Consider the following 25,244-nt stretch of genomic DNA (forward strand, 5'->3'; position numbering starts at 1 on the left):
AATGTTTCCGAAATTCTCTCTGCTAAGTCGTTTGTATCAGAACAAGCCAAAACATTTTTAAAAAGTGGAAACATTTCATTTTGACATCTTCCAAATGAAATGTTCCAATTTTTTAATTTGAAATATCTATTTGTTTGAAAGCATGCCTTCTATCTTATTTTTTAAATTTTAAACACTTAATTCTGAAGCTAAAGAACTTGTTCTGCCTGGAACTTTCTGGGTTTTTCTTTTGGCCTTACCAAAAATGTTGGAAATTTTCGTTTTGGTTCATGCAAAGCACATTAGTTCTTATGATCTTTCAGGACTGGCAGTGAACTGAGATTAATTATGGTAATTTGCAGGCTCGAGGCTTTGTTTCAGTGTCTCATCATGAATAGAAATATCAAGTGTTCTTTATTGTGGCACATGGGATCAACAGAACATTTGACCTTATATTTTTTAAAAGAAAGCAGGGTCTAACCCAACCCTTTAGTAGCATTAACACTAGCTGTCAGTTAAAGGATAACTTGCTTGTATCTGGCTCTGTGAAGATTCATTCTTTTACACTGCTCACTTTCCCTTTAATAAATGAATATGCCCTGTCTCTGCCAGTAGGTGGCACTCGATAGGTTAATGCAGTTGAAGTTATATACAGCTTTCCCTTGCTTTATGTGGGTTCTGTATGTGCGAATTTGCTCTTATGTGATGACACTTTTATACCAAAAAATTGTTATATGTGAAGTAAATTCACTCTTATGCGATCATTATGGTGGAAGCCTGAAGTCAGCTGCTTTGTGCGGTGCATTGCGGGACTGATGCGCACCAAAATATAGTCTCCTGTGTGGATCTGTGCTCCTCGCTCATTGTCTGTGACGTGTTTCTGTTGTTGCCATCCCCCTTGTGATAGTGCCCTGTGCTTGTGTGCACGGTTTGCTGTTGGGGAGTACCAAAATTGTCTTGTTAAAATGGTAGAAATGGGTCTGGGGGTTGAGGTTGTTACATTGTAAAGTGGCTTCCCTTTATGCGAATTCAAGTTATATGCCAGTTTTCCAGGAACGCGTGTACAGCATAAAGTGAGGGAAACCTGTACACATGTCTAGTGAGCAAGGGACAAAGAAAGTATCTGTGAGGGACTTTGATTCCTCCTCATGAGCAGAATCCCTGGCATTTGCTGTGCTATGTTGCAGACAAGTCTTTTGTTGAGTACACTCATTTGTAGAAGATGGTTTGAAGCAGTGGAGCCAACCTTTTTGGCAGGCATGCCACAAATTAGCCCTGAACCCTCTACAAGCACCACTCTGATCCTTTTCCCTGCTTGATCTGCTGCATTGCTTTCTGCTCCCTGCCCTGTCACTGTGCTGCCTATTCCTTCCCAATCTGCCACATGCCACACAGAGGCTGTCTGTGCCACTTGTGGCATGCATGCTGCAACATGGCTACCTGCGATCTAAATAATCAATTGCTGAGCAACCACTCATGGTTTTTGGAGAGATTTCTGCTGTTCCAGCTTGACAAAATATCCTTGAGGCCTGGAAGGCCGAGCGCTACTGGCACAATGTGATACAAATATTCCGAATCCACAGGCTGACGTCTTCTTGTCACAGGGAGATGACCAGGGTCCTCCGGGCTTGCTGGTGTTGTTCAGCAGAGCCCAGATATTTAACAGGGTGAGCTTCTTTAGCACCCCAAGCATCCCTTGGATTTTCACCCTTCAAGTTACTGTGTGGGCAGCAACCTCCAGGACTATTAGACCTGGTGAGAGAGGGGTGGGAAGAACAGATGGCCTGGGCTAAGAATCCCATCCAGTTTGTACTGCAATTGAGAGAGGCTGGAAACAGACCAGAAAACAGCTCAGGACAACCTCCAAAAGTCCCAAGAGCACCAAAAGATGACTTAAAATCAAAAAGCCCATGACAGAGAATTTGGGGTCCGGGACCAAGTGTTGGTCCTGTTTCTAGACAGTGAAAGCAAACTACTGTACTTGTCCAATGGCAAGACCTGTATTAAGTGAATTGGCTAGTCGGGTCAGTGGACTACAAAGTCCTACAGCTTGACAAGCAAAAACATAGACAAATATATCATGTCAACCTTGTTGAAACCCTGGAGGGAGCAAAAAGTTGTCTGGGCAGCCACATACGCTGATAAACTAGAGCTGGGACCCCCAGAAGGAGGAGCCAGCAGCCAAAGATGGGGGAACTAAGAGCTTAGCTGACTGAGCTGCAGAGAGCAAAGGTTATACAACTTGTAAAGGAATTTCAGGATGTGTTCCAGGAAGACCCTGTAGAGGCCAAGAGGATAACCCACCACATACAGACTCAGTGAAAAAGAGTGGTTAGGGACTCCTGGAGGCATATGCCTAAAAAATTACATGAGCCAGTAACAGCAAGATTGGTCATATGTTAAATAAAAGAGTTATTACAGAATCCCAGAGCCAGTGGAGGAGCCTGACCGTGGTAGTGCTAAAATCTGATGGGCGCATCTGACTATGTATTGAGTACTGTAAGATGAACCCTATAGTCAAGTTTGATGTTTAACCAATGCCCTTGTAACAAACAGCCAGAGACTGTTGTTATGTTAAGGCTGAAGGAGCAGCAGGGAGAGCCCCAGGAGAGGGAAAGCTGCCCATTATGAGCAGCCAGGGAACAGGTAACTGGGGATTTACTGGCTACAAGTACTTACTGCTGAACCAGCTGCACAGCAGTAGTGCACTGGGCTAGTGCCCTACATGGGTGACAAACTATTACAGCAGAGGCCAGCAGCAGTAAGGTTCCCTGGGGCTGATCTGGCAAACTAAATCAGGAAGCATCTGTGGTTACTCAGAGAGTCACAAAACCAAACTGAGGTATGACTTCCAGCCATATAAACCCAGGGCATAAGCCAGAGTATTCAGTCCTGCTCTGGGAACTGCTGAGGGAAGAGCTCTGGGCCAGGAGAGCTGCAGAGAAGGTGTTGGCTGATGCCTGGACTACCCAAGGAGAAGTGCAACTAGGAATGTTACTGATTTGCAGGGGAACGGGACCCAAGGTATGGGGAAGCTGAAGAATACAGACAAGGAGCAGGGGTTTGGGCTTAGACCCAATCAGGATTTCTGTTATAGCCAGGGGGCTGATTTTGGTTTAGAGTTCTACACTGCTGGTTTGTGGAAGGGATTAAGGGGTGATTTGAAGGTCTCATTAGTGCCCAAGGGGCACATGACCACCTTGAGCCTTGCTGGGGGTCAGGTTCAAGGCACATACTGGGGCCAGAAGTCCCAGAGCCAAGAGAAGGGTGGAGCTTGGGGCCAGAGCAGGCCAGAGACAGGGGGCCCAGACAGGGCCAAAGTGGGCTCAGTGCCCAGAGCAGGGTTGGAAATAAGGCCAGGGGGCCCAGAGAGAGCCAAACCGGGCTCAGTGCCCAGAGCAGAGTGGAGACAGGACCAGGGACCCAAACAGGGCCGAAGGAGTCTCACAAGCAAGTGAATAAGTGAATAATTTATCCTGGGAAGAATGGCTTCTGTAGAGACAATCTGGAAATTGAGCTAGCTTTTACTTCCTTATGTGGCAAAACAGGAACAAAGGCTAGGCATCAGGCTCCTCTGCACAGAAGTGTTAACACATGCATCTCATCTCTGTACATAGTTTTGTGTGTAATGAAGTGTTATCTCTACCACATGGCTTGTCATTAAAGATAGTGCAAAGCATGCCAGACCACAAGAGCAGCCATGGAGGGATGCCTCCAAGTAGCTTCAGTGGCATATTTCCAGGTTTGGAGCATGCACATGGGTGTCGGCGGGTGGGACATGCTGAGTAGCACCCCAAAGACATTTCAGTGCTGCCGTGTAGACAAGTCTATTGTTGCTTTGCTGTTTGCACTTATTACAGCTCCTTAGATGGTTACTCCAGCTTGCCTCTAAGAGTAGCCCTGAAATTGAAAAGGCCTAATCAGTTTTAAGGCTGTCAATAGTCCACCACAACTGCTGTCAGAGCTGTGCTAGAAGGATTAACCACTCATCCCCTGAGTTGGGCAGTTCTCCAATTGCCACATGAGCCCATTTATATGTAGCTTAATCTGTACTTGTTGTTTCACGTGGCCCTCTCCTCTCCTTTGGTAAAGTAGATTGGTTTGGGTCTAAATCCTCTCTTCTTTCGCTCACTCAGCAGTCTGATTTAAAGTTAAAAGGAGTGACTGTCATGCATACGGTGAGCTGTTGTTAGCTTTTATAAGCACTCCCAAGGCAACTATTACTGTTGCCTTTCTCTATGACTCTGTACTTTCTACTAAATCTTTTTGAGATTAAGTGACCAAGCATCCAAAGAAAAGTCATAACATGGCTTCAAGCAATATTATTATCCATATTCTAGCTCCCACTCCTTTTTTCAGTCATTCTAGAGGTGCATTTTACTGGAGCTTTTCTATTAAGCTTAACTATGTTGCCTTTACATATTACCTGCAATCACACCATAACCTTACCACTAAGGTTCCACATTTAGAACAACAGCAAGGTATCCACATTTGCAGCAGTTATCAATACCTCACTAGTATAAAGCAATAGTTGCATAGCACCAGAGACGTGAAGAATATTCTAAGATGTAGATAAGGATTGATTCATTTCCTGGCCTGCAGCTGTCATGGGCAGCAATCCCTTGATTTTAGGATGATTTCTACCACAGCTCATTGAGAGATCTTGAAGTGAGTTGTATTAGACTAAGGAGTCTAATACTTGAGTCACAGATCTGTCTGAAGAAGTTGCAAGTCTTTCTTCAGGGGAGAGTTGGCTGTAGGCTGGCATTTCTTTCTTTTTTCTTCCTCCACACTCTCATCTCTGCTTCGAGGGCAAAATGCTTTACTTTGAAGTGGGCTGCTGCATTGGTTGAGGTTATGGCACCATTGGAGTAAGCCAGCAACCAGCTCCTCCCAGCTGTTGCCATTGGCATCCATTTTCTTGAGGTATTCATTTTCTATAGTATGTCCCTGTAGCATTTCCTCTGGCTGCTGTGAGATCTTAGGCCACAACTAAGTTGGGAGTAGAGCATTCATTCTGAGAGTGGAGAGTTGGGCATCCACACACAATGGCCAGTCCAGCAAAGTTGGTGCTTGGGGATCACTGACTCAGTGCATTAACACGGGCTTCAGCAAGGATGTTGGTTTTGTGGCTGATCTTCCTATCTGATGTGGAGGATTTCTGGAGCCATCATTGGTGATATCTCTCCAGGCTCTTCAGATGATGATGGTAGGTCATTCATATTTCAGATCTGTAGCTTTCACATCTGTTTCAAATTGGTGTTTTGAAGCAAGCCAAATATTTATAATGGATCTTGACAAGGCAATGATCTGTCCAACAATCATCAGTTCCTTGCATGGCTCATGCGATACAGACATCCCTTCAATTGTGCGTTCTAACAATAACATAATCAAGGGGGTGCCAGTGCTGAGAGTGAACGTGTCTCCAGGTAGTATTGTATTTGTCACTCTGTCTGAAGATGCCATTCATAATGACAAGATTGTGCTCTGCGCGTATGCTCAAAAGAAGGATGCCGTTGGAGTTGATTTTCTGTACTTCTTCCTTCCCAGTGGTGCCACTCCAGAGTACCAGGTCATACCCAAGTCTGGTGTTGAAGTCACCAAGGAGAATGATTTTGTCCTCCTTGGGAATATTAGTCAGGGCATTGCCAAGGTCAGAGTAGAATTGTTCTTTGACATCATTGGCAGCATTAAGTGTCAGGGCATACACGCTGATAATAGTGGCATGCTGGTTGTTCTTTGACATCACTGTCAGCATTAAATGTTGGGGCATACACAGTGATAATAGTGGCATGCTGGTTGTTGCTGAGCTTAAGATGGTGTCCAGCAGTGCATGCCATCTAAGACGGCAGCTTTCAGCCTCCTTTGCATTGATAACCTGTTACAACTACAACAACAGTTTCACTCCTCACAACTGGACCATAAAGTAAGCAAGGATCATGATCTTCCTGCAAGTATCAGGAAGCAAAAATCATTTCCCGACAAGAAATGGCTACACAAAAAAGTTCAGGAGAGGTGAAAAACAAGATTGAGAATTACAAAAAGGAGGTTGATGAAATATATGGTGTAAAGAGGGTAATTGTACAGAATACAAATGGGAACCCCCTTCAGCAATCATCTGGCTTTATTTTCTGTGTGGTATAGTATCAGTAGTTGTCTATTTAAGCAACCTGTTCAATGGTGTCTTGTACTGAATTAGCTGAAAGTTGTAACTACTACGAGCTGTTACTATTAAAAGTATGGAATCACAAAACAGTTCTTTTTAAGAAAAAAGGGAAAGGACAATTTCAGTTGTGCTGTTGGGCAGGTGATGTTTGTAGCATGGGTTATGCAAGTTCACTGGGTTGGTTCTTTGGAGAAGTTCCTTATCTTAATGGTGGCCTGTCCTCTTCACAAAAGCTGTGCAACTTTGTTGTATCTAGCAGGCAGACACTAAGGGTAGAAACAGATGTTGTCCCATGCTGCCATAAACATTTTTAGACAGCTAGGCACAACAGCCTAGCCAACAGACATCCATACTTCTTATTGTGCCACAAATGCCCAAAATGCGTGGCAATGACAAAGGTGGTAATAGTTTTTGTCACTTTCTTGTGGCGTATGTCTGTTTGCTTTATGACATGAGCATGGACAGCCTGGACCTGCCTGTGTTCCCGAGGGCGCTCCTGGGGCTTGAGGGGCCCGATTCTGTACACCTGGGAATTCCAACATGGGATCTGGCACCTCAGGCCTCAGAAGCACCTGCCTGACTTTCCCCTCTTACAGAGATCTACCACAGGCAATCTCCAAGGCATGGCTCTGTAAGGCCAGGGGGGGGGCAGGGTTAGGGAAGCTGGGGTTCTCTGCTTAGACACGGGGAATCTCTGAGGCGAATCTCTGTAAGCAGGGAACACATCACCTGTTGTCTCGCAAGATCCTCCCCACCCCCCTGGGGTACACTTATTAAAAAGGGGGCTGCCATGGGTACACTTATTTTAAAAAGTTGAAAACCCTTGTGGTATATGATTGACTGTACCTTTTTTCCCACTGCAGTTGTTTTTGATGATGCCCAGGCTCTTTACTAGCAAGTGAATACTTTGTTATTTGTATTAAAAGAATAGAATATTTGTATTAAAAGAATAACCTATTCTTTTAACTCTAACTGAAGAGTTAAACGACTCTTCAGACAAGTCATTTCCAGGAGAGCTTCCTCAACCCTATGTACAGCAGAGGCTTGGGGTTTCGAATGTGACAAAAGGTAACCGTGATGGAGAGCATAAGTAAGGTATGGATTTTGTTGTGTGATTCTTGCCTATCTTGTAGTCCTCTTCAAATAGGGATTTCTGTGCAGTGTTGCACCATGATACATCTAGTCCAGTGGTTCCGAAACTGTGGGTTGCGACCCCAAATGGAGTTGCATCATCAGTGGATGGGGTCACAATAAACAGGGATTCGGGTTTTCTGTTCCCTGCAGAAAAGGGGAAAAACACAGATTTAATCCTTTACCTAAGAAAAATGTAGATTTTCTTCTTTAAAGGAGAAAAATGTGGGAAAATATGCATTTCACCTTACAAGCTGGCAGAGTTCCAGCCTGCAAGGAGCTGCTTGAGGCTTGGGGGGAGTGGGGAAGTGTGATCAGAGGTGGGGGCTCCATGTGCATGTACTCCTGCAGCTCCCTCTAGGTAAGTCTATGTGGGGAAGGGGCACAGGTGGGGGGCAGAGGAGTCACAGGTGATGCGGCAGGGGGGCAAAGGTGATATGGTGGGAAGGAGGCATGTGCCCCCCAAGATTTGTGCACCCACAGTGGGGCACAGGGCTGCAGCCAGGCCAGACCACCTCTGGGCAGAAGCCACCTCCACGGCCCAGTGGACAGGACCCAGCATGGCTGCCACCTTTGCCACCAAGGTGAGTCATGGCAGCAGCAGCAGTGACGCCGAGTTGTGCCCCCACTGGTGCCAGGCAGGCAGGGCAGAGCCCTCAGGGGAGGGCAGCAGGGCAGGGAAACTGCAGCAGGCAGTCTGCATCCTCGCTGCCCCCATGGACTCTGCTCCAGCTGTGCTGCCTGAGGGGGGGGAAGCTGGGCTCTGTGCTCTGCTCTGGTGGTCTCCTGTGGGTGACAGCTGGGGCTCAGGCACTGCTGAGGAGGGCAGGGATCTGCAGGCCCTGGCCCTGAGGCACCTGGAGGGAACAGGGGGCTGCGGGTTGGGAGTGAGGGTCATGCTGAGAAAGTTTGGGAAGCTCTAATCTAGTCTGTGGCCTGGTACAGAGAAAGGGGCAGAAACCCCCGTGGACAATAACCATGCTCAGCGGGTAAGTTTTTTCCTAATCATCATCATCATCATCGAGCCATGTATGTTTGAATGGGGGTCAGATCAACTAAAACGCTTGGTGTGTTGGGGCTTCTGAGTGAGGACAGGTGTGAGGGGGCATTTGAAGAGCACAATCAACCTTCAGGGAGCAAGGAGTCTCCTGCTCCATAGCCCTTAGCCTGTCAAGAGAGCTCCGCTAAGGAGGGTGGCTAGGCTGCTCCTGGTCTGGGAGCTGGGCCCCTGGGTGCCGCCACTAGCAGCCTACCCGCGCCCAGCAGCGCTGCGCTCGCCTGCACCCTCTGAGCAGCCCCGCCGCGCCCTGCCTGGCGCTGATGTTTGACACCCAGGACAGGTCCCGTTTCAGAGGGGCTCGGGACACCACCCTGCGCTTCCGAGCTGTCCCTGGGACGGAGGAGGCTCAGGCTGGTTCCTTACTCGCGGTCTCACCGCCAGCCCCGCCCGGCTCCGCACTGCAGCGGTCTGGCGGCGCGGGGCCGAGTCGCGGCCGTGCTCCCCCAGGGGCTGCGTGGCGGGAGCAGCCCCGGGCCCGGCGGGCGGCGCTCGGGGGCGGCCGCTGCCAGCCGCAGGCGCGGGGGCGGGAGCCGGAGCCCGGGGCGGGGGCTGCGACAGCGGTGGCGCGGGCGGGGCGGGCGCTGATTGGCTGCGGGGGGCGCGGGGCGGCGGTGAAGTGGCGCGGCGCGGCGCGGCGTGGGGCTGACTCTAGCCCTGGGCGCTGGCGGGCGGCATGGCGCTGGCGGGCGCTAACCTGTCGGCGCTGCACGAGTACGACTTTGAGCGGCGCTTCGACGCGCAGGACACGGTGCGCTGGATGCAGGAGAACTGGTGAGCGCGGGCGCGGGGGAGCCGCGGGGCCCCGGCCCTGGCCCCGAGCCCTGCCGGCAGCGAGGGCGGCCGGCTCCGGCTCCGGCTCCGGCTCCGGCTTCGCCTTCGCCTTGCGTGCAGCCGGCCAGGCAGGAGCAGGGCTGCAGTGAGACGGGAGCCGGGCACCCAGGCAAGCCTCCTGCCCTAGATCATGGTCCCTTCTCCTTCCCACTGCGCTCGTATGGAGGCCGAGCAGCCAGGCTCGCCCGCGGTCCAGGAGCCGGGCATCTGGCGCGGCCGAAACCCTGCTCCGAGACCAGCTGCTTCTGCACAAAGCGGCATTGAGCGCGCTGTTGTTCCTCTCTCAGAGGAGATGGTCGAGCAGCTTTCTCTCCATCTTCCCCCCCTGGCTTGACCTCCGAGCCAGCGGCCTGTGCCCTTCTCCCTTGAGGAGTGCGTGCACACTGCTCCAGGGGCTGGTAGGACGAGGTCTGGCTGTGCCAGCCCGCCACTTACTTGTGTCCAGCTTCTCTCTTCACCCTTCTGCTGTGTTGTCCCACCAAGAGGGAGGAAGCAGGTATAAAACATCTGTTGTACAGAACCACAGGTCCCTTGCCCTATGCCCCTTTACTGATTGTAGGTAACTAATAAGCATCCTACCTTTTTATTGCAGGAAGAGAAACTGATAGATGGACCCTAATAGGTTCTTCTATTCAACCTCTGGTTCTTTAGCCAAACAGCCTCTGGGGAAAATAGTCCTCTCCCAACCTGTCTCTACTAAAAGATCTGTTTCAGTGTTGTGGTGTTCTCTGTGCAAAATCACTTTTGTGGATGGAAAGATTGTGGTAATGCTCCCCCCTCTAATACCTTCCAGGTAGCAAGAACAGTGTCAGCTGTCTTGAATAGCAGCGACAAACATTATTTAAACAGATTTGTATTCCAGAGTGTAAGAAGATTGTAGGATGAGGAGTGACAGCTTGAAACTAAAAGGTTAAAATAACCTTGGAAAGGGCTTGATGGCATAAACCCTATGTAAGAGGCCCCAGGAGCTCTGTCTGCAGGGGTTTGACCCATCTAGTACTTGGCCATGCTAGCGCCCAGAAACAGAATACAAGGGTATGCTGCAGATCAGGGTTTGGGGGAGTTGAGTAGAGCTATGTTCAGACATCCCCATGTTTTCCTGCATTTGCATGTAGAGCTTGTCAGTGGGATCACTCCCTGGGATTTTGTGTGTCCCCTAGTGTAGTTCATACTGTAGGTAGAAGAGAGAAATTGGCCACTGAAGGCCCACCCAGTGTCCTGCACATTTAGAAGCTCTATGAGCCAAGGCATCCTTTAGTCATAAAATAAATCTGGATGGGGATCTTCTGAATATTTCTCAGATCTGGCAAGGTTCAGTACATTTAACAATGCTTGTTTTGCAGAACAAAGTAGCAGGTTATGAGGCATATGACGCCACCCCTGTGCAATCACAGCTTAGTGGTATTGAAGGATGTGACCCTTTTGTATAAAACAGCAGGTAGTAGCAGTGTGGAGATGTGGCCTACTTACCAACTGCTTAATCTTTAAGGTTAACTTTCCTACTACCACAGTTTTTCTCGTGATTCCTTTCCCTGAATGTGCCTCCTTCTCCCTAGGCTAGCTACTAAGTTGTCTGCAAACTAGGCAAACCTTTTTCCTAAGGCAGATTTGCGAAGGATAACCTGAGTGGTTGATGAGAAAATACAGTGACTGTGCTTCTTGTGGCTAAAGACTGTTATGAAGCTGCCTCCTTTCTTCCAAGGCAAAAATACTGGTCTAATCTGTAGCTAAACCTCTTTAGTACATCAACTGACAGTCATGTCTAATTAAAGGCTGAGAATGAAAACTGCTCTCCCACCTCTTATGGATGCCACTGACCTGCCAATAACAGGAGGAGCCTGCATGTGTTTAACTCTTTGGGAGCACTGGGAGGTTCCACCATAGGATGAGTGTAGCCAAGCAATAAGAAAACTGTCCACTGCTTCTGACTAGTATTTAGAAGAAAACTTGAGCGGTCTTTCTTTCTTTTTTCCATTTGTACCTTCAGTTCAGACACATACATGTCAGAGTAGCCAGGATCTTCAAATGTGGGTCAGCAGCCTGGCTGGCCGTAGTACGTTTGTGTTCCTTCTTGTTGTTCCAGGTGTCCAGATAATGGTCTGCTAATGCTTGAACCAAGTCGCAACAATACGCACGCATGTGTATGTGTGTATGTGAGTACTGTTATGGTTGTGTAAAATCAGGGTTCTGCCTCCACAATGGTGGAAGTGATTTGCATCCAGAATTTTGGTTTGGGTTCCAACTGAGTTGGCCCCAATATCTGAGCGGTGTTGAACTTTGTAAACGTGTTTGTCAGGCACTGAAGTTAGATGTTTCTCATCCTTTAATCTTTCTGACCCAGGAGGAAAGCCTCAGGGTGTCACATTAGAATTTCCCATAATAGTTCACTTCAGGAATATGGAGTGTTACTGATGAAAGACTAGTAGATAGATACTATCCTCTTTCCAATGGGATTTGTACTTGGGCTTCAGGTTTCAGTTAGCTTTGCACACCTTATTTTCATATTGGACATATACGTGGGAGTCTGAAGGTAGATAATTAGCTTTGAAATCCTGATACAGATATCACTCAATTGCTCTTGACTTAATGCAGTTTAGAATAACTAGTCTTTAGTTAGGAGAAATTCCAGATGGAACTTACTTGGAGATGTTGCTCCCCACACAATACTAAACCATGTTCATTACTAGAATTACTAGTTATTACTTTCTGGTGTCATGATGGACTGTTTTAACAGTGAGATACAATTAATGGGGGTAGGTAATCATGACAGTTAATAGCACTGTCACTACACAATACTATGTGCAATCTGACATTGGAATAGAGACTGCAGCATTTTTGTCTCGGCACTGGGCTAGCATGAAATTAATGCAAAAATTTAAGTTCAATAATTTAATAATCTGCAGCATTCAAAACAAATCACTTTTTTCAAAGTCTTCCATCAAACAGCTTTCCTGGCAAGGAAGGATAATTCTGCTGGATTTCTGATTCAGCTGCTTTCTTATAAAGTTATTTTTACCATCACCAGAAATGTGGGAATAATTTGGTAAAAGGTAGCTATGTGGCTTCCCATTGGTGCTCACAGGGATTGATGCTGGTCAGTCATGGGCACCTCATGTATCTGTTCTGGCCAGCCTGTGATACCCTTGGGGCCCTGGCTCCCTTCTCCCATCGCATTGTCATCTCATTGTTTCTGATGAGTCTGTCTTTTCCTGTTCTTGTTGTATTGGACAAGGCTGTATAGGCTGCTTTAACCCAACATGTTGGTTCTGTGGCATGCAGCTGACCTCAGGACTGTCAGAAGCAGAAAGTGAGGGAAGAAATAGGGGAGGAAAGAGGCTGCAGGAATTTCACATGGGTTGATAGGGGTGACTTACTGGTATCTGCCCAGGGCCTAACAGGCTGGTGAGGATTGCTCTGAGGTTGATTGGTTTTTGAGGTTTAGAGGTGAAAGATGAAATCTCTGGACTGAAAAAGAAGCCTACAGGTGGAAACTCTTCAGAAGTCCATGTTCTTTCTATATCCTTATTTCCCACAAGTGTGATGGACAAAAGAGGCTATATTGTTCCAGGAATTTAGCTGAAGAGTGGCTGGCCACAGAAAAGTGACAAGAGAGTCAGTCTGCATTGAGCAAAAGAGCTAACTACCCTCAGCTGAAATTACCTAAGGGAGGGGAGATGCAAGGCTTGCTCCATAATGAGTTGCATTATTTTCATGGGATAGCCTTTTCCCTGAAAAGGGATATACTGCCTAGTGAGAGTATGCATCATATGTCTACTCTCCTGTTACTAAGGATTAAAGTCTGTTTACTGTGTAGTACTGTTATGGTTGTGTAAAATCAGGGTTCTGCCTCCACAAAGTAGAGAGGTGATTAGCCTCAGGAAGAAGGTGGGGGGAGGGCAGAAGTGCACCTTAGAGACTAGATGGTTCAGAGAGGTATAATCTTTTGTAGATGACAGCTTGTGTTATCAGATGCCACCCTGCCTTCTACCATAGCAAGTAGGTCATGTATCAGCATCCTTAGCTAACACTGGTTGGTTATTGTTTCCTCTATGGTCCTATTGGGTCCTGTTACAACTCGAGGTACATCAATACACCGGTCCAATATTGGATCAGCACCCCAAATGCAGCCTGGCCCCTGCCAGGAAGAGCCTGATGCAGCCCTGGCCCCAGCCCACCCTGCCCTATGCAGATCCAGGGGTACATGCCCTTCATGCCCTCCAGAGGTTTGTGCAGCAGCAGGAGCTACCCTCTGGATGAGCCGTTGCTCCATCCTACACCCCGCCCCAGCTGGGCAGCACCTGCTCCAGCCCCTGCCCCAGCCCTACTCCCTCCCTCACCTCAGGGGCCTCAATCTGCCTCCCCCCCACCCCCCTTCCCTTCCCCATCCCCTTCTACCACAACAGACTTACCAGCCGGACACTACTCTTCAAGCTGCTGGGCTGCGTATTGGAAATCAAATCGGTATCAGCCAATATGCCTCCTTAAAAATCAGCTATTGGTATTGGCCCCCAAAATCTCTTATTGGTGCACACCTAATTACAACATAGTTTGAATAAGTAGGCAGCATAGTTATTCAGCAGGTATAAATTTAGTGTAGCCTTTACTGATGCTATCAGCCAGGTGATCAGGCTGGCTGACAGCAGAGATAGCACAGGGTTAAACCCAGATCCAAAGCATGTTTCTGTTCTGCTCCATTTATGTATTAGAAGCACTTGCATCAAGCCTGCATCATTGTCCACACATGATCAATCGCATTTGGTGCCATGCCGTGTACAGTTTGCTGATTAGTGAACGTACTTAATATTGTAACATTCTTACATATCTTCCCAGGTATGTACGTGCCATTGATTATATTGCCCTACATGCTTTCCTTATCTTGGATGGAACCAGTACAACCTGCCAGGATGTTCCTGATCAGATTCCAGATATTCTGATGCTTTCCACAGAACGTTAGTCTCTTGGGTTTTAACTCTTACTGCTCTTGGCATACCTCAGTGAAGTCCCTTTAATCTCCAGCCTTGTTCCCCATCTGTGGCGGGAGGGAGGGAATAGTACTTAATTCCCTGCCATTGGTCTCTCTTCCTCACCACAGGTTGGAAGAGAGCCTAGTATAGGAAGAGGGCCTAGCTGAGACTTTGTAATGCTGCTGATATGAATTAATGTGCAGCTGTGGGAGGGTGGGATACTTCAGACCTGCTCATAATATGAGCTGGCAATTGATTCTGTTGTGTTACCATAAACTTGGGACTATTCAGTTTTAGAGTGACAAGGCTATAGCCCATCTATAATTAGGCTCTTTTGCAGGCTTAGGTACAGAATTAAGGTCCAGTAACAAATGGCTTTTCCTACTAGGGGTTTTAAACTCCACTATTTGAGGACTCCAACTTTGCCATAGTTTCAGGTCTAGTTCACCTGGGCCTGTCAAGGCAGAGAGTTGGCTGCTTTTTTAAACCCTGTGCCCCACAGCTGTGGCTATGGTGCTAGTCTTGGAGGGTCGGAGGGTCCCAGCAGGTGCCTTTCTCAAAGGGGAAGAGTACAGAAGAGCATTTCACTGGATTGTTGCTCAGATCCCCTGTGGCCAGCAGCCCAGCCAGAGCTGGTGGATACAGGTTTTAAAGTCCCTGGTGGGGAAGCCCTTTAGCTCCCCTAGACCACTCACCATCTCAGGATGGGGCTGACAGCTAACTGTCAGTCCAGAGGCTGTTCCAGACCGCCCGTACTGCTGGGGCACTGAGACTGACAAACAAGCCATTGAAATGTTCTACATTACATGTGCAACATTTTTATGGCCTGCTTCCTGTTTTACAGTACCTCGTTGCGCACATGTGTAGTATCCTGCCCATTTATGTGGCAGTTAGCGTGCAAGTCTGACAGTAACTCCCACTTCCTCTGCTTTCTAGCCTTTTGCATTAGCAGTGTTTGCCAGGAATGTATACACAGGCAGGTGGAGATGAGGGGAGCTAAGGTCAGCATGCATCATATAAGTGATTTACTAGAGCTGGGTATAGCTGTTTACTTTGGGTGTGTCTTTCTCAAAGGGGAGAGCTAGTGCTGTCAACTCCTAACCTGTGGCTCTGAAGCAGAAGTCAGTAAGGTTTTGCAGCAGAGGGCCACTTTAATGGAGCTTGGCTCCAAGCTTTGGCCACTTCCAACCCAATCTGCCCTGCTGGGGCCAGAGCCATGGTCACTGCTCCCTCGCAAAGCCTCTCACCACTGAAATGCTGTGGAAGCCCTTAGCTGCACACACTGGATGAAATACTTTTGAGGTCCAGATCCGGCTTATGGGCTGTACATTGCTGACTCTGCTATAAAGAATAAAAAAAATCAAGTAATTATCCTGATTTACATAGAATATATATCATAGACCATATATCATGCTCCTTGTATAGCATGGGCTGGGTTGTAATGCAGTGTACGCCTCATGGACCTCTGCCCCATTCAGTCCCCTTTAATAACTACAGCGGCTCACATGGAGAAGAGACGTCAGAAAAGTATCTGCTCTGCTTTCTAGGCGTCTTCTCATGATATTTGTCTGCTGTGGGACAGAGGCCAGAATCATGTGACTGTGTGCTGGCACAGTGTTTCTCAACCTTTTAAGTAGCAAGTACCCCCTAACTTCTGAAAATTTTAATAAGTACCCCAACACACAATTTTCTGGGGGATTTTATATTTACAGACTAATGTGTGCCATATGTTGGAAGACGGGCTGTGTATATAAGGCTGTGACATGACAGATGTCTGAGCTGGTGTGGGTAGGGTTGCCACCTTTTACACCAGGGGTACACAACTCAAGTATGTACCTGAGCTAGAGGTGATGTTGGCCAAAACTAGGAGGGCTGAACACCAACTTATTACTGGGGAATTTAAAGCACCGCACAATGTGCGGCACACCACATTTTTTACCATAGTTTTGAGAGGAGGAAGGGATGAGAAAGAGAGGAAAAGAGGGCAAGAAAGTGTCGGGGTACCTGACTACCCTCTGCCTGTGTATTGCATACCACAGGTTGAGAAGCTATGTGCTGGCAGATGCCCAGAAGGCTCACAGGTGAACAGGAAAGCTGTAGTAAAATAGGCTGTCCTGCTTCTACTACGTTACAGTACTGGGGAAGGAGTCTCTGCAAGAGCTGAGCTGTGCTCTGAACCGCAGGCTGGATCAAAGATCATCACAGCCAAAGGCCTTGTCCCAGGATCACATGGGAGTGACTGAAATGTAGTCACAGAGGGTGTGGACAACCATAAGGCTGAGAATGTTTTAAATATTTAAGCCACAAGAATTTAGATGTACAGGTCACTGAAGACAAGTTTAAACTTCCTGGAACCTTTCAAAAGAACACCAGAAAAGTTGAGTATTACTATGAACTGGAACTCCTTGAATCAGTTCTGTATTAGGTGTGGACACAGAGCATTCTGTGCTTAGTGTCTGTCTACTCAGTCCTACAGGCATCCCAAACTGCACTTTTTCTCACCCCTCCAAATCCATGCATAGCAATAGGTCTGCTCTGGGATGCAGCCAGAATTGTGCTGCCCAAAGATCTATTGCTTACAGGCCGCATCTACATTAGATGCTACTGCACAGTGGTTGCTGTGCATTTGTTTAGTACTTGCATAAACAATTAACCTGAGTTACTGCTCAGTAGCTCTGGTGAATACCATTTTTGTGATGCTACTGCACAGTAGCTTTATACTGGTACACAGCAGCATTGCATCATGGTTTTTTGCCATGCAGCGTTACTGCGCAGTAGTATTGGGCTACTGTGCAGTCAGCGTCTTGTGTAGACTAACCCAGAGAGACCACAGTCCACAGAGGTGGGGAAGCAGAAAGCCTGTGTCAGTTTCCTGTCCCTGCTAGGGACCCTTATTTAGGGTAGCCAGGTTCTGGGGTCTTTGTAGCCTCCTGCTTGGGGGTCGGGGGGGTTGTGCCTGCAAGAATAAACACCTGTTAGTTGGGTGGTTGTGGGGGAAACAGAGCCATTGCACAATGGGCACATGATAGAAAAGAGTGGCTCTCAGTTCTGTGCCCATTAACAGTTAATTGTTCCTTGCCCTTTGGCCTGCACTCCTGAAGCCAGTCTTGTTGTGCAGGTTCCACCTTGTGCACACATCTCTAGGTGATCCCTGACAATGCTGGGGAGTTCTTGGGGGGGAGGAGCAGGACACCCAGCCCCCTAGGAACTACAAGCATGGGTCCACATAGCCCCCCCAGCACCAGGCAACCCCTCCAACCCAGGCAACCCCCAATCTGGGTTTTCCTTCCCCTCTGGAGGAATCCTGGGGAAACTCCCTGGAAGGCATGGGTGTCTAGGTCAGGGGTGGGCAAAATGGCCTGGCAGGCCGCATCTGGCCCGCGGGCCGCATTCTATCCGGCCTGCGGGGCCCCTAAAAAATTTAGAAAGTTAATATTTATCTGCCCCTGGCTGCCTGTCATGTGGCCCTCGATGCCTTACCAAAACTCAGTAAGCGGCCGTCTGCCTGAAATAACTGCCTGCCCCTGGTCTAGGTACTTACCATCCCTGGTAGCACTTTGGCAGCAGTGCAGTCCCTGCTAAGAGTGTTACTTGGAACTGGTAGCAGTCCACATGCTTCTTCCCAGGGACAGTGGTGAAACAGTTGCCAGTGACATCTGTGGAGCAGTTTGAGTGTTATGTCTTCTGCATTCTCAGACCCCCGCCCCATAACCTTATACCTCACTTCTCAGACAGACCCTGAATTATACTACCTGTGTGGCTGCCAGCAGATGGGCAGGTTCTTGAGGAGGAGCCATCAGCCCAAGCAATGCCCAGGCATGAGCTGATGATGGCACTGTCTTTCTACACTTTTTGCCCAACCCGCAGTCTCTGAAAATAATTCAAACAATGCACTGCCACCTCTTAAGTAAATAGGGGATAAGATGGAAGTTTAACTGTGATTGCTCTGGGCTTGCTCCTGCTTCACTGGGTGCCTGCTAACACTGGCCCACACTTGAGCCTCCTTTAGTCGTGTGACCTGGACACATCTATGGTTGGGAGTCACAGTGTTGGGCTTTCTCCAGAATGGAGTAAGAGCTTTGCCTTCTGGCATGCTGTTTGGCTTTAACTCTTGCATGAAGTATGCAAAATGCAGTGTTGGCTAAAACAAAGCATGGTGCTGCTGTTTGGTAGCAGCATCCTCTGTTAGCAGTCTTTCTGTTTCTCTTCGGACACTTGCTTCTTTGTGGTAGGTCAGACCTTGATCACAATGGTCCTATCACTTTAATCTTGCTAGCCTTTCTGTCTCTCTCTTGCTCTGGTTGGGACAGTAGGGTCTCTGCCGGTGCATTGCAATTTTAACTTGTTCATCCAGCCTTTCTCTCCTCGCCTGAACAGCAGGTTCTGCCAAGGTTCCTCGGTTGCAATCCACAATATTACCTGCCGCTTCAGCCCAGAGGAGATGCTGTCAATAGGCTGAATCCCTTAAGGGACAATCTGAGATCTTTACTCTTTCTGTGATGTGAGGTAGAGTTTAATTTGGACCTAAGGCTTTTGAATATTTGCCAACACTGTGTTGAGGGAACAGGGTCACGGCACTTGCCATATGGTCAAGTTGTGCAGCTGAGGTTCTGGTCACCCTGTGGTACTCTACATGTGAATGGGACAAATGGTCATGTTCCACCTGAAGGCTCTCCTCACTTGTCTTGTTAGCTGCTGTTATGTTTCACCCTTCAGGGTGCTTGCATGTCAGCGGTGTCATATATGATGGTATAGAGCAGTGATTTTTTTCAGCTGGGGAGCTGTGACACCCTAGGATGTCATGAGGTCCTTTCATGGGTGCTGTCGACCCTGGCTCCTGTGTGAGCTGGTAAGTGCTCTCCTCCCTCATCCTTGTCCCAGACCCAGCTTCCTTCAGAGAAGCAGCTTGATGGCTGCTTCTCTGGAGACTCCAATCTTCCTTCTCCCAGCCCCTGGCCAGGTCAGTAGACACGAGGCTACACAGCCGGGTGTCTCAGTCCAGCTTGTCCCCTGCTCTCAAGCTCCTGGGGCAGCATGGGCCATGAGGGCCAGCAATCTACCAAATAGAAACTCATGGTTGCTAGGTGGTGTGTGGTAGAAGCTCACTACTTAGTGAGGAAGGAGAGCAGCCCCAGCTGGGGACTTGGAGCTTCTCTTTGAAAGAACCTGTTTTATCTGAGCCTTCCTCTCAGCTTTCAGCAGCTTCAGGAACTTGGTGTCACTGCTCGATCTCAGGACAGGCTTCTCTGCAGAGTGACAGGTGCAAAGTAATGCTTAAACTAGTGATTATGGCCAAATGAATGAGGTGATGAGGGGGAGAGGGCCATGTCTTTCAAGTGCTTTAAGCAAGAGACAAAAACTTTTGTGGGTGATTATTTTTTTTCATTGGACCAGCTGCATGGTTGGGATGGGATTAGACAAGCTTTCAAATGCAAAGCATTCTTTACTAGGTCTGAAGGAAGAAGCAAGCACAGTGATGGTGATTAAAAACAGTGCTGGGTTGTTTTTATGCTCAGGCTCTTGTCTGCAGTCTACAGGCAGGTTTAGGAGATTAAAGCCCATGATACATAATTTAGCTTCTTACTGCAAAAACCAGAACCCATATAACACCCTAGTATCCCAAGCAGTATGAGGTGCACATTCATTTTCGGTGCACATCACTTCCACCTGCATGTATCTTTGATAAAAAGACCTGAAACCAAGGAAGAGCAGAGGAAGGAGTTGAGTGGCAACAGAGCAGCAGACAGTATGAGACTCCAGAAAAGCAGCCATGGTGTCAGGGGCTGTGCTTGGGGGGGCCCCCCGCCCTGAGTTGTGTCAGTGTTCATGTTAACTGGAGAAGATAGCTAGGTAGAAACACACAACTAGTAGAATTCAAATGAATCATCAGAAGAAGATGGAGGAAAGAGTACTCAGCTATGAGCCTCTAGACCAGTAAGTCTCCCCCATGTCACTGCAAAATTCAGAAAAGCTATAGAGGGTGCCTTGAGTCTTAAAGGATGATGACCATTAGTATAGAGCTAGTAGGATTTTGTCCAGTCAAGTAAAATACCATCTTATTAAAAAGTTGTGTTGTGTGAACTGAAATATCCCAAGTCTGGAAAGTTAGGGCCAAAACTTACATCTCCGCATCATGAAACAAGATTTTGACCCTAGTGTATAGTGATGCTGAATACACAACTTGGCCTTTGTAGAATCCTGTCATGTCTCTCCTACTATGAGCTGCTTTTTTACAAAGCTAGGCAATATTGTCTTATCACAACCTACCATGGAGGGGCCCATCTGTAAAGACTGCCATGTTTTTTCAACTTAAAATCCTTGTTAGTTAAGTCCTCAGATAGGATCTGAAAGGCCAGGACACTGTCAGTGGAAGACTCGGGTGTAATGGATCTCTTATTTCCTTTCCCCATCATGGGTATTCCTTACAAGCTCTGCTTGCTTTCAGGGCCTGCCCTCACCATGGCAGGGGATTGCTAGGTATGTGTTGTCTGCTAGGAATGGAGATCTCATTTTAAGGCACTGTTGTTAGTCCCTGTCTAAGGTGTAGAAGGTCCTACCAGGAGCAGGTGACTAGTCTGTATCTTCCCATAAGTCCTCACTGGTGCTCTGTGCCAGCTTCTCTGAGAATTGTGTTTTCTCCTCCCTCTGCTTGCAGGCAGAAATCATTCTCCTTCTCTTTGGCTTATGTGCTGTTGATTTTTGGAGGTCAGTATGTCATGAAGGAGCGGAGAGGCTACAACCTACGCATGCCACTAGCCCTGTGGTCCTTCAGCTTGGCCTTGTTCAGGTAAGAACTGTGTCCTAAGCTGTGTGTAAGAAGCTTTTGCACCCTACCAGTTTTCCCTCATGGGAAAGGCCTTGGTGGGGGTGGGGGGGGAGACCTTTCCCCATGGGGAAACTGGAGGCCTTTTCTCCACTAACTCAAACAGGGAAACTGCAGAGCCAACAGTTGATCCCCCTCCCCCAAAAAGAGGCCTGAAGGTTTAATCAAGCCACTGAATTTCTTTTAAAATGGGTATCTTTTTCCCTTTCCTAATCCTACAGAGCAAAACTGGGAGAGTGGAGTCTTCCATGTTTTTCTCCTCTCCCCCCAAGCCCTCTGGTCACCATCCCATTCCTGCAAGATTGTTCCCTATATTTCTCCTCCTCCTTGTCACTGCAGGTTCTGCTTCTGGGCAAACAGTATTGCTGAAGAAGACCACATTGTTGAGCCTTGGTCACCAGTGTAGAAAATGGAGAGAACTTGCACTTGGCAAACTATAGAGAGGCCATGGGGAACTAAGAGCTCTTGCCCCCGATAAATTGAACAGAGATGGAGCTGAAATTTTCAGAGTTAGAGGGTAAAAGGAATTGTAAAATCATCCAATCTGACATCATGTATATCCCAGGCCATTACAGCCCATCCAGGTTTTGAGTCCTGCTAACCTGATGTCTTACAGTAAAGACTGGATACCTTTCAGGAAGACATTAACACAAGGAAGTTCTGCTTTTCCTACAGTAGTTTTGCTTCAATAATTTATTACCCTTGTTACTGAAAAAAGTGGAGTCTTATTTCTACTTTGCATTTTTCTGGCTGCAGCCTCTAGCCCTGTGTTCTTTCTCTGCCTTCCCCACTATATTACAGAACCCTTTTATCTCCTGGTAACTTCTTTCTGTGTGAAGGTGCTTGGGCACTGGCATCAGGTTCCCTCTCTGTCTTCTTTATGATGAGATAAACAGATGGAGCTTTTTTATGTCTTTTGCTGTTAGATATTTTTTCCAGCCCAGGAATAGTTTTTGGGGACTCTTTTTGTGGCCTTCCTCCTCTTTCAATGTCCTTTATAAGATGAGGGCACCAGAATTATACCTACAATGACAGCATTGTCTCACTTGTACCACATACTGAGGTAAAATCAACCCCTTGCTCCTACTCATGCCTCCTGGATCTATTCTTTCAAAGATCTCATCAGCCTTTTTTGACACAGGACTGCATGGATGTCTCAAGTTTTTTATGCACTATGACCCCTCACTGCTTTTCAGAGTTCCTGCTTTCCAGGATGTAGTTCACTAGGAATGGCCTTAACTCTTGTATTTCTATAGCCAAATGCATTGTGCCGGAAGAGACCCAGCTTATCCAGTGATCCAGATCACCCTGTATGGCTGCTCTGTCCTCAGCCTTACTTACCATTCTGCCAGTCTTTGTGCCACCTGGAACTCCTGTCAGTGGTGGTTTTATGCTTACTTTTATCATCAATAATCACATTGAATACAGTGCTATCTATCAATTCTCTGCAGTCTATCTGCTGTCAATTCTGTGCAGTTCCACTAGATACACAGCCTTTGGGTAATGATTCTCACTGACTAATTGTTGAGATTATTGAATGTGTACCTTGGACACTGCGCAGTACTAGCCTTTTAATTGGAATGTCACATGGAGAGTCCTTTAAATCCAGGAGGGGGCATGGAAGAAGATTCCATGTCACCTCCAAGTCAGCCGTCCACACCACATTGTCTGGCCATCAGCACAAATTGGCAGCAATGCTTAATCCAAGAGATGAGAGAAGAATAGAACCTAAGGACACTCTCTAAGAACCACTGAACCAAACTCCTTATACTAGATGCACCCCTCAGAAAATGCCTGCTCTTCATTTTCACTGATTTTTTTTTTTAACTACAGAAAAATAACAGAGAAATTCTTCTGTTGCAAAGAATTCAGAAAGACCCCGACAAGTCAGAATGTTTTTAGCACTGTGGATACCTGTTTGAAATCTCTGGGTTTATCTTTTGAATCCTGATTTCACACCTATCAGTGCTGGAATTGCCTGGCACCCTGTGGCAGCCTTGAAAGGATCTCAAGGCACCCCAGAGTGCCATGGCACCCTGGTTGAGATTGACTGCTCTAGTTCAACCTCTGCTCAAAGCAAGACCATCCATGTCTAAATGGTCATCCTGGCCAAGTATTCATCTAGCCTACTCCTAAAAACTTCTAGTGATGGGGATTTCACAACTTCTCTAGCTAATCTGATCCAGTACTTTAGCCCCATCATAGTCAGATTTCTTTTTTATCCCACCTAAATTTCCCCTGTTGCCCACAGAGAGCCCTGTAACTTGGCCTGCAGATGTCTGGAAGTTTAGTAGTAAGGGAGTGGCGGAAGTGGTTATTACTGTGGTTTCCAGAGCCATGGCAGTTAATGCTGCTACTGCTCTCCCACCACCAAATGTCTGGACCCTTGGGGAGCCCTGTGGGCTGATGCCATGCTGTGGGCTGGAATCTGAGCACCACTGCACTATGCGTTTGGCTTTCTGTGAAAAAAGAGCATGCTGATAACTCGGGGGCAAGCAATTATTTCAGCTGGAGGGCTGCTTAATGAGGTTTAGTGAGCTGTCGAGGGCCACATGGGCAGCCTTGCCCCCTGATAGTTGTTCCACCTCCTGGTCACCATCTTGGGACTAGAAGTCTTGCTCCCTAACCCCTGACCTTTGACACCAGAAGTCCCTCTAATTGCCCTGGTAGTCCTCCTTTTGGGAGGGGGCTGCCATCTTGAAACCAGAAAATAAATCATATACTAAAAATATCAAACATCTACTATAACTTATTTTAATTTTATTTAAAAAAATATTTTTGTCCTGATTTATGTGTGTTTGCATAGTGTATCTAGAGGCAATAATAGCTCAATATACATTCTTACTCTTGTATGTTGTGCAGGCAGGGGTTAAAGGTGGTCTATGTGGGGGCTGTGCAGTTGAGGAGTGGGTGTGGGGGGGTGTAGGTATGGCAGTTGAGGGGTGGGGTATGTGGTTAGGGTATGGGAGGATGTGGATGTGGGTATGGTAGGGGTGGGAGTGTCTTTGGGGGCTGTGGAAAGGTTTTTAGGGGTATGGTGGGGGGTGGGGTGCATGGTAGGTTGTGTGTATGGATATGGTGGGGGGCGTGGAGTTATGGTAGGGGCTGTGGGAGGGTGTGGGTGTGTGTTGGGTTATGTTGGGAGGTGGAGAGCCAGCCTTATCTATTTTGTCTTGCTGCAGCATGCAGTTCCTGGCTGCAAGGCTAGGACCTATATGGCACACATGGGGCCCACCCAGCTCAGGCTGGCATAAGGCAGTTCCAGCTGCAAAGCTAGGGACTGCACAGCATGGCACGAAGCCAGCCCATCCCCTCCCTGCTGTCCTGCGTGGGTCCCAGCCTTGCAGCAGGAAACTGCATGCTGCAGCCAGGACAAGCTGAGCCAGGCCAGGCCAGGCCGTATGATGGCTGGGGCTGGTGGGGTTGTTCTGCTTCCCTCGCCTCCAGCTGTGGCTTCCCCCGCCCTTGCTGCGTTGTGCTGCACTGGGTGGGTGGGAAGCTTCAGTGGGAGGCTACTACCCAGCATAAGGATCTTCAGCTCCAGCTTCTGGCTCCATTCATAGATTTCATAGACATTAGGGCTGGAAGGGACCTCAAAGATCATCAAGTCCAGCCCCCTGCCCCAGGGGCAGGAAGTCAGCTAGGGTCAAAGGATCCCAGCAAGATAAGCATCCAAATGTTTCTTGAATTATTCCAAACCAGCCTGGCTTCATGAACATCCCCTGCAGGCAACTGGAGTGGGTGGAAGGTGGCCAGGAGCTGGATCTCCATGTGCTGGGCAGAAGCCTCCTGCTGAGGCTTCCCCCTGCCCACCTGCTCGGAGTGGCGTAGCAAGCGTAGGAGCCGCAGCTGGAAGGAAGTGGGGGGGGAGCATAACAGCCCTGACAGTCCTGGCCAGTGCAGGCAGCTTCCAGTGGAGCCATTCCTGTTGCAGCTGCCCAGATGCTCCTGTGCTCCCCTTGCCTCCAGTGGCTGCTCCTCCCACTCCTGCCCCATCCTGTGCCACTCCAGAAGGGTGGGGGAAAGGAAGCCGTAGCCCGGCTGCTCCTACTGGAGATGAGGGGAGCAGAGGTACATCTGGCCAGCTGGAGCTGCACTGGGAACAGCCCTTTGAGAAGCTGTGTGCTGGCTGGGGCCAGGGCTAAGGATAGTGCAGGACCAGGCTGTCTGGGTGGGGCTCAGCACCATGGGGAGCATTGCAGGGGCAGCTGCAGGCTGGATCCAGCCAGTTTCATAGTAGCTAGGGTCAGGAGGGACCTGAACAGATCATCTAGCCTGACCCCCTGCCAC

The 25,244-nt window shown here is 48.1% G+C and overlaps 1 protein-coding gene across 3 annotated transcripts in view; it reads left to right on the top strand.

The window, feature by feature from the left end:
• The window catches only part of ELOVL3 (ELOVL fatty acid elongase 3), a 73,117-nt gene that overhangs the window by 36,752 nt on the left and 11,121 nt on the right, over positions 1-25,244 (top strand). Inside the window, exons 1-2 of one of the 3 annotated variants that reach the window (XM_006276236.4) lie at positions 8,968-9,107; positions 20,787-20,918. In XM_006276236.4, coding sequence (XP_006276298.1) covers positions 9,010-9,107; positions 20,787-20,918 — 230 coding nt within the window. In that variant the 5' untranslated portion in view covers positions 8,968-9,009. Of the gene's footprint in view, positions 1-8,967; positions 9,108-13,922; positions 14,117-20,786; positions 20,919-25,244 lie in introns of those variants that run through there. The other 2 variants (XM_014605107.3, XM_059729673.1) reach the window with 2 other exon arrangements.

This window comes from Alligator mississippiensis, chromosome 6, assembly GCF_030867095.1.
Source record: "Alligator mississippiensis isolate rAllMis1 chromosome 6, rAllMis1, whole genome shotgun sequence".
NCBI classification, from domain to species: domain Eukaryota; kingdom Metazoa; phylum Chordata; order Crocodylia; family Alligatoridae; genus Alligator; species Alligator mississippiensis.